This window comes from Austrofundulus limnaeus, unplaced genomic scaffold, assembly GCF_001266775.1.
Source record: "Austrofundulus limnaeus strain Quisiro unplaced genomic scaffold, Austrofundulus_limnaeus-1.0 Scaffold60, whole genome shotgun sequence".
In the NCBI taxonomy this organism is placed as follows: Eukaryota; Metazoa; Chordata; class Actinopteri; order Cyprinodontiformes; family Rivulidae; genus Austrofundulus; species Austrofundulus limnaeus.
In genome coordinates, this window is record NW_013952462.1 from 632,208 (window position 1) to 642,207 (window position 10,000).

General features: G+C 37.3%; 1 protein-coding gene across 2 annotated transcripts in view; it reads left to right on the forward strand.

Annotated features, from left to right (window-relative positions):
• Positions 1–10,000, forward strand: part of chchd6b (coiled-coil-helix-coiled-coil-helix domain containing 6b) — a 66,623-nt gene that overhangs the window by 18,512 nt on the left and 38,111 nt on the right. The window contains exons 5-6 of one of the 2 annotated variants that reach the window (XM_014009642.1): positions 2,069–2,089; positions 7,151–7,234. In XM_014009642.1, the coding sequence (XP_013865096.1) occupies positions 2,069–2,089; positions 7,151–7,234 (105 nt within the window). The remainder of the gene's footprint in view (positions 1–2,068; positions 2,090–7,150; positions 7,235–10,000) is intronic. The other variant, XM_014009643.1, reaches the window with a different exon arrangement.

Genomic DNA, 10,000 nt, shown 5'->3' on the forward strand with positions numbered 1-10,000 from the left:
CACACACACACACACACACACACACACACACACACACACACACACACACAGGCACATCCAGACACATTCAGTTTCGGACCAGCGATTGAAGAGCAGGGAAGTTTAGCAGATGGCATCAACTGTATCCGTTACACAGATTACCCAAAACCACACGTACCCATTTCTGCAGCCACTGGCTTTGTGAGTTCACTTCATTTAACTGAATGGTGTTTTTATGAGGCATAGCAACATTAGAGCCACCAACTGATTTAATCTGTCCCTCTCTGTTCTGTAGCTAATACCAGACTGGGAGCACTTAGTTGGGAAGCCCGACTGTGGCATCATYCATGTCTGAACATTGTTTGATTTGGTGATGGTTGCATATGTAAGTGAAGTATAAATAACCTGCATGACTGTACGTGTTGAATGCAGCCATAAAATTTTATAATTATTGAGTGTAAGCAGCTGCTCCTCAGTTCTGGCTAACCCACTAAGATCTGCTGTAAAACGGGCAGTAATAAACATGCAGAACATACCCCTTTACTAACAGAAGAATCTTTTTTTCATTTGAGRATCAATCTAAAGGATTTATCCCACCATTTTGTTATTAGTAAACCTTTGTATTTTAATGAAGGCAACTGTTTTCAAAATGGGCTTAGTAATAAATAAAAAACATATTGTTAAACCACAACAAAAGGCTCACTAGGCATTTTCAGACTGTAGGGGTCCACTTTACATCTCTTGTGACTATTTGAGATAGTTCACCCTTTGCCTTATTGTTTTTGCGCTAATGCGACCATTCATAGTCTTTACAATAGATTTTTTGCATCTATTTTAGTCTCTGCTTCAAAGTTAGCACTTTATTTGTTCATCAGGAACTCTTAAGTGATGTAAAGAGATGTGATTGGTCCATATATAAATGTACATTACATTGATTGGCCAAGCAACTTGAAAGCTCTTCCACCCTCCACATTATTAAAGTTGCATTTGCATTGTTAAAGTAATAAATGCAGTCATTGCTGTTATCTGRTACAATGTGCTCTTCTTTCACCATGCGGTACAAAGTGGACTGATCTGTTTGATCATGTTCTGAATGTTTTTACTGCTCTTTCTAATGCTGCTTTGACAGTTAAACCAACTCTACATATGACACAAAAATATGTACYATAGGTTGCCTTCAGGTCCAGGCTGCTCTTCCAAAAGAGATCTGTGATCTCAATAAGATTTTTTTATTAACTTTATTTCATTCAACACTCAAACAAATAGTAATAAAACAAACAAATAATACAACATCGTTGTGTCAAAAACACAATCACAACCTAGTCAAATAAAAAGGAGCAGAAAGAAGAATAAAATCTTATAACATCTGCCTCAATTAAAACAATATATGTATCTAAAAAACGTACAACATACGAATAATAAAACTCAACTAGATACACAATATAATTACAAATAATCAACAAACAGCATCACAACACAAATACAAATCTTAACCAATATTTTGTTCATCAAGCAAAATAATACTACAAATTAATACTCAATCTACATTTTGTTCATATTTTGCCTAATTAAATAACAGTAAAATAAAATAATATACAGCTTCAACTACAGCACCCTCCAATATTGTTGAAAGTGTATGTCCAGCGACGGGGRCGTGCTGCACGTCACTCGAGAGTTGTTCAATCACAGCAACCACCTGGTGGAGCAAACATGTTGGTCTTTATAACCTGTGTGCAATGAGCCTAACCAGTTCTTAAAGTCCTCAAAAAGTTCTTAAGAACAGGTGCTTTAATTTAGAAASCTAACCAAATAAATCTAAAAATGATTGCAGTAGAAAATTGTGTCCTCACAGAGCTCACATTAAGCCAGAATAGTGGAAACAAAACAGTAGTCACAAATTACATGTACATAAAGCCAAAAAAAAAAAAAGATTCTCATTTCTTTAGTATATCTTTCCCTCACCTTACTTCTTTCCATTTATAATATACTTGTTCATATTCTTCTTTAACTTGCTACTGTTTCTTCCAACTTTCTGCTTTACTTTTACCTTCTATTGTCTCTCTAAACACTGTTCTTTTCTGTTTCCCAGCCAGCAGATTTGGATGCATGGGTAAGCAGCACTGATATTGCCTTTTTTTTACTTTTTGCCTTTTCTTCTCTCTCTTCAGTTTCTCTGCTCTATTCAAATGTCATGTTTTCATTGTGCTTTAAAGCAAGGCTGCAAGTGTGCTGCCACCGCCATTTCACACAACAACACTTTGGGAGGTATTCAGCTAGAAAATTACACATCATCTGTGCTTCTGGCAGGAGTGATTTTACATGCAAACACACATATACACCCATCCTCTTAGCATCAAACAGCTGCTGGAGAAAGAAAAGGTGCTGTGAAGGCAGTGTGAGTATTTTCAGATGTGCTCTTCCGTGATGCGTGTGTCTGTTAAATTAGGATGAGATTATGCTGGATTACAGTAAATGTAATGTCAATCTGTGTAAGTGGGCTTGGCTGAATGAGTACAGATGATGACCTGATCAGTGAGGGAAACAATGTTCTGTCTGATCTACAGTATATCACTCTCACTAATGCACAAGTAGGGAACGGTAATCAGTCACAGTTAAACTGCATATGTGCAAGGCTCTGTATCATTTATGTTTGTCTAGCTTTTCTTTTCTCTCATTAGTTAGAATTGATTTAAATTCACAAATGCCATATTTTGAGCACTAAGTACCCTTTATTTTAAGTGCAAACAGTTACAGCATTGACCAATCTCTACAGACTGTTTGAATGCTTTAAGAAATTTTACATTCCTGTGCATTCTGAACTGTAATTTCATTGTGTTCTGTACAATGATAATAATTGTCTATCTTATCTTATCTTATCTTATCTTATCTTATCTTATCTTATCTTATCTTATCTTATCTTATCTTATCTTATCTTATCTTATCTTATCTNTCTTATCTTATCTTATCTTATCTTATCTTATCTTATCTTATCTTATCTTATCTTATCTTATCTTATCTTATCTTATCATGCCATCCTATGTTAAATAGTCAAATAATCTGCATTTTTATGATTGTATATTTTTCCAATCATGTTTTTCAGTATTACTCTCCTTAGCCTCCCCAGTAAGGTCTTTTCAGGGGTACTGGAGAAGAGAGTCTGATCGATAGTCGAACCTCAGATTCTGGAGGAACAATGCGGGTTCTGTCCTGGCCATGGAACACTGGACCTTTACCCTCGCTAGGGTCCTCGAGGGGTCATGGGAGTTTGCTAATCCAGTCTACATGTGTTATGTAGACTTGGAGAAGGCATTCGACCATGTTCCTCGAGGTACACTGTGGGGGGTGCTATGCGAGTATGGGATTGTGCGTCCGTTGTTAAGGGCAATTCAGTCTCTATACAAGCGGTGCGAGAGTTTGGTTCGCATTGCCGGTAGTAAGTCGGACCCCTTCAGAGTGGGAGTTGGACTCCATCAGAGCTGCCCGTTGTCARTAATTCTGTTCATAACTTACATGGACAGAATTTCTCGGTGCAGCCAGGGGYCGGAGGGAGTCCGGTTCGCTGGCCTCAAGATTTCATCCATGCTGTTTGCAGATGATGTGGTTCTGTTGGCGTCATRGCGCCAGGATCTTCATCTCTCACTAGAGCGGTTCGCAGCTAAGTGTGAAGCAGCTGAGATGAGGATCAGCACCTCCAAATCTGAGTCCATGGTCCTCAGTTGGAAAAGGGTGGATTGCTCTCTCCGAGTTGAGGGTGAAGTTCTGCCTCAAGTGGAGGAGTTCAAGTATCTTGGGGTCTTGTTCACGAGTGAGGGAAGAATGGAGTGTGAGACTYATATATGGATCGAGCAGCTTCTGCAGTTTTGCGGACTCTGTTGTGGTGAAGAGGGAGCTGAGCTGTACCGATCAATGTTTCTACCATCACCTATGGTCACGAACTTTGGGTAGCGACTGAAAGAACAAGATCGCGGATACAAGTGGTCAAAATGAGTTTTCTCCAAAGGGTAGCTGGACTCTCCCTTTGAGATAGGGTAAGAAGTTCAGTTATCTGGGAGAGACTCAGAGTAGAGCCACTGCTCCTCCACATCGAGAGGAGCCAGTTGACGCCTCCCTAGGGAGGTGCTTCAGGCATGTCCAACTGAGAGGAGACCCCAAGAAAGATCCTGGACACGCTGGAGAGACRATGTCTCTCGGCTGGCCTGGGAATGCCTTGGAGTCCTCCCAGAAGATGGAAGAGGTGGCTGGGGAAAGAGAGATCTGGGCTTCCCTGTTCAAGCTGCTGCTCCCYTGACCCGACATTGGATAAAGTGGAAGATAATGGATGGATGGATGTTTTTCAYTTTTATGAGCTGTTAAGGTGCTTTCTTGATTGTTTATTTTAGACAAAAATATTAAAACACTGAGGCCATTTGCAGTCTTTATGTATGCAAGTCTACCATTTACATTTTTTATGAGTCGCCTGATTCATCAAAAAAATGTATTTTTTGCTCCAATTCTTGAACATAATTTACCTCTGCACCTGCTTCCTCTCAACATCATATTCACAAAGCAAATAGAACTAATATTGCCTTGCAAGCACAATCGTCTAGTTTGGCAGGTGTGAGCAGTTTGCAGTCTTTGCATCGAATAACTGTCCTTACTGTACAATCTAAATATGACATCTAGTCAGTTTTTATTTTTYTATATCAAGCCTTTATTGTTGTTTGTCATGTTGTCTGTCTCAAACAGGTCTCTCTTGAAAATGAGTCCTCATGAATGAGTCCTATAGTGAGAGTACCTGTATAAATACAGGTTAAAAAAAGCCACAAACACATCAGGGTTAGAAAGACTGAAAGAAAGAGTGAAATGTTTTCTTACAGTGAGCTCTACTGTATAGGATGAACCACTTCGTAAACTTGCATGAAAAGCTTCTCACTTTATCAGAGAAATCTTGTTCAGGATAATACAGTGTCCTCAATGTGTTCAAACCATAGTGCAGGATGAAAAATATTTGACTACTTGTCGTTGCAACCATGTCTGATGCCTGTTTCTAGYAGTGAGGACCAATTGTAGCTTTTCCTGACATACCTGCTATCTCTCTATGTGAAGGGGAAGATTCAGCCTCTTCCACACTTTCTTCTTCTGAGAAATGTTTCCCACCAGTTCTCATGAAGATCTTTGAGAATCTGACTTTTAGCTCTGACAGTAATTTACATAAACATACTTTTTTTTTCAAAATCAAACTCTGCCAGTATAAAGAGATGTTACGTATTTGGTTGGCAGTACAGTTTGAGGCACTCATCTTCCTTTGTTGCTTTGGGAACTAGATGAATGCTCAAAATTTGTTTTACTTATAATGAGTGCCCTCAAAAACCAAARGTATTCAGAGTCAGAGCCTAAGATTCTTGAACAACCCACAGAGAATATTATAGAGGATTTAATCTKCTTTCATTGGTGTTTTAGTTCAGATAAATTAGTTCCAGTCAGTTTTAMGATTATATACTGTATATAATGGATGCCAAAAAGCAAAAAACATTATGATTTTTTGTGAAGCATATGATAAAGTTTTTGTCTGGCACATGACTCTGTGACTGTCTGTGCAACAAACATTCTTGTTATTTTTGTTATAGAGAATAAAAAATATAATGTTCCACTTATTAAGTGTCAGTGGATTTATTTTAATTCTTATTAGTCAACAAAAATTTAATTAACTTGACAAATAAAAATTAGATGAGTTAGTAATAGGGCACATTGAGCTTGACAGTGTTTTTAGAATTTCTGCTCCAGCTTCTGTCATTTGCCTTTTTGCGTTTGTTTTGAGTGCATTATTACATTTTTTTACAGTCTTTGCATGTTTGATTTTTATCTATTCATGAAATTCAGTTTGAAATTATAAAGCAGTGTCAACAGACTCTGTGGACTCTTCTTGCTTTTGAAACTTGTTTTCTCTGTCACAAAAGTTACATCTTATTTCTATAAAAACTTTCCATAAAATGTCTGTCTTCAGGCTAAACTGTCAACTTATTTTTAAAGTGACACTTTCTTTTTTCTTTCTTTTTTTGTTTTTTATTTTTTGACATCTGCCTTCTGTCTTCCTCTGCTTGCATGCTGTTTTGCCATGGCCCAAACTGTGGGTCTACCTTCAGCCAATCCTCCATCCTGCTGCCTGTCAAAGCTTGGCTCAGTGGGCTTATTAAAGACTTTCACTTCATCCTAATGTCAGCAACGCCATGTCAGCTCCTGCCACAGCTGTGCCCCTCTCATACCACCTTGGTAGTTTTGTAAGTTTTGCCACAATGTGTCAGTGTACTAACAAATTGCTACTCAGTGCATTACTTTGTAATATAGCTTTATGCAATATTCTTTAGTCTGTTTTTGTTCATTTTCACCAAACACCGTTCTTAACAATTTAACTCTGCATGATCGAGTCAGACAATAATATTAGGATACTGGAAYATACTAAACAAATCATAACTTGCAGTCTTTAAGTCAATACTTTGGAAAGGTAAAATCATATGTATTACATTTTGTTTGCCTGCATGTAAAATGATCTGTCTTACATATCTTGTTGCAGAGCATGTATTATACCAACATCTAACTGTGCATTAAAAATAGTTCCCGATACTGCTTAATTGTAGACTTTAGCAAATGATTACAGGTAACAAACTACTACATAGCAAGTGGTCATGTGCATGCAATCAGGGTTAGAATATGTGATTTAAGAATGAGTGCATAGTTGCTACTGTTCTACTTGAATATGATGCAGAGATGATTGATACGTTGACTACAGCTATAAATGATGTGCAAAATGTGGATTCAAGAGTAATATTTTCAGTTTTAGTTTTTGAGCTTAGTGAAAACCAATGTTTTTGCCACAGAGCTATTTCACCACTTTTTTATGTTGGCTGATCCAGATGTTCTGATCTAAAAAAGGCAGTAAATATTTTATCTGAGCTCATTAGGTTCTGTTTGGCTTCTTTGTAAATGTGAATGTTAAAATGGACTTTAATGGTATTTTACAACAAAATATATTTTTCTTGAGTTTCTCATTCCGCTAACATGACTCAGTATGAAGAATGTCAGCAGCAGCCTCATATTCTGTCCTTTTTTTAAAGCTGTTTTCATTAGTTTATTTTATGTTAGCTGTCATTCTTAATACATCTTAGTGTCTCGTCTCCTTTGTTTTCTTACTTAGGCCAAACAACTGGATCGGAAAGAAAAGGAGCTGGCCACCATTTCCAGTTTCTACAAAGAACAATTAGAAATACTGGAGAAAAAGGTAAGCGTGCTGGTCCCAATTTATGGGCATGTCTTAAGAAATAATAATCGCCTAAGTCATTTTCAAGTTTGTCAGGAATTTCAAAAAAAGTGTTTTGTCTTTCATGAAAAACTTGGAAAAAAAATAACATGGGCAGTTGTTTAAGGAAGGTGTTGAAACAACGCAACTACACAAATAAAAGTTTGCTTCATTTAGCTTTATTCATCTGTTTCCTCTGAATGCAAATAATAATAATAATAAAATCCTATAAAAGGTTGTATTTAAATCATCACTCTGGGGCATTTTAGGCTTCATAAGGTTGAATTTAACATTCATACAGTGATTCTAAACAAATGGAAAAATATATAGTGTATTTAAATAAAACTTCAAAATAAAGTTATTAGGAAAAGTAAAATTGATTGCTGCATTTCAGGAAGGTTTTCTCAGACACCTTCATTAACTCAACAACATGTATTTTGCTTTTCTTATAATTATGTCCATTTGCAAGATGAAAGGAGTTTGTTGGATGCTCTTAAACCATGCCTCAGGTTCTGTTAATGTGGTGTTAATACATTGGTGATAGTGTATGTGTATTACATACTGTATATAAAGCTTTTTGTAATGGAGTGCACTCTTTTTTAAATGCTAGAGGACAAAGAAGTCAGTCACACAAAAAAGTTAATTAAACAAATAAGATTGGGGAGAAAAGAGGGTGGAACTTTTCATACTTTTGCAAGAGAATCATTAAATCATACTGAAAACAAACAGAAAAAATCTTTTAAATACAGACACACAGTTTCCCACCCTGTTCCTTTCTCCCGGCCCATCCTCTGCCTCTTTGTTTACACCCACAGCCATCTTCTCAAGTATTTAGTGGAGACTCATTGGGTCTCCATCTCACCCTTCCACTCCAGCTATTCCTCCCTGCAGCAGGGCCCGTCAGGTAGACAGGGGACCTTATCTAGTCTGTGGCACTCACCTCCTTTAGGCCTCGGTGAAAACCTTTTACATAACCAAGTTAAATGGAAGGGTTCCTGCATGACTCGCAGCAAGCGGCACGCGCCGCAATGCTTGACAGAAGAGGCTGATTGGCAGAAGAGTGCAGGATGCTCTATCTTTCTCCGCTTACCGCCACAGTCCCTTTTTCTTTTTTTTTCACCTTTCGCTTTCTCACAGCTGACCTGCATGTGGATGAGGGAGTGAAAAAGAAGGGCTGAGTGGGTGAGATAAAAAAAAGTATATGAAATGTGCATTAAAAAAGCTTTCTGTCCTGTGGCAGCCCATCTTCTAGCTTCTTTTCCTCCATTTTTCAGTCTYTTTTATTCATCCAGCCTTCCTTTCAGGCCATCTTTCCCATTTTCTCATCTCTCTTTCTCCTTTTTATTCTGCCGCATTTCTGTTGTTTTAAAATAAATGCCCACTTACAATTTAAGTGGCCACTGACACAGGTCATATACATCAATTCAAATAAATTAAAATAAGAATAGTTTTATATATAAATAAAGGTGGCCTCTGTGGCAAAGCTATGAACAGTTGTTATCTTAAATAAAGTTTATCTCCGACCAAACTCACAAGCTAATGGCTAGTATTATCACAGGCAGCTGTAGCACTTCTGATGCAGCCTGAGGGCAAATCTGCCAGGATAACCATGTAATGTTCATTTAAAAGTGGGGTAAAGAAAAGGGTGTATAACCCTGGTCCTCGTGGCCCACTGACTGTCCTGCATGTTTTAGCTGTTTCTCTGCTTCAACACACCGGATTCAAATAAATAATTGACCTACTCAGAATGCCATCATGTTTAGCAGATGTGTGTCAATGATTCATTTATTTAAGTCAGGTGTGTTGAAGCATGGAAACAGCTATACCATGCTATACTGGTGGCCTACAGTGATCAGGCTTTGGAACCTCTGGGGTAAAAATACCATGTTTATCATTTGCTTTGAAAGCACTATGACGTTTTTGGGAGAAGAGGTTTTTCTATTGAACGCTCTGCTTTTCTTATTGGCCTTGCTTGGACTAGCTGTTAGTTTGTTTAGCTCGTCAAAATTAAAATGATATTTCTCCAAATATAGGCTTGTTTAAAGAGCCTATGTATCTACAAAATATAAGAAATTAACTGTTCATAGCCTTTTTCTAAACTAAATATCTAAACTATCCCATTATATCTTTAATGTTTTTCTTGCGTTCATTGTCAAGAAAAAAAAGATATAAAATGAAAGAAAGTAAATGAATAAAAGCAGTTGCCTCTGTGTTTCTGCTTTTATTGTGCTGATCATCTCAGTGGTCCGAGCACTATGATACCTGCAGACATCCACAATTTTACTCAATTATCTAATGCTCACTATCTAAATAAATATTTAAGACAAAGGTAAAACCATAAATTAATAGTAAAATCAGCAGATAACTTCCTTTGAATCAATATTTTCTTTTAGCCTTAAGCAGTATTTTGTATGTTAAAAATGTGTGAAAGCGTGTGTGTACTTGTGTGTGTGTTTTTGATTACCTGTGTGAAACGTGAAATTATGCATATTACACACATACAGCCACACACCAGTGTCCATTCCAAGGGATAAATGATGATAATAGTGGGTGATGTTTTAGTCAAAGGATGTGAATGTCGTCTGAGTTCAGCACCGACACAAATGTGAAACCAGTCTGTGTGTGTGGGTGTATGTGTAAATGTGTGATTATTGTGGCAGGTTTGTGTGCCTCCTGTCATTTCAGAAGCAATTATTGTGCAGTGACCAATCCACTGCACACCTTAAGCATTTTTAGTTTTCCAAAAAC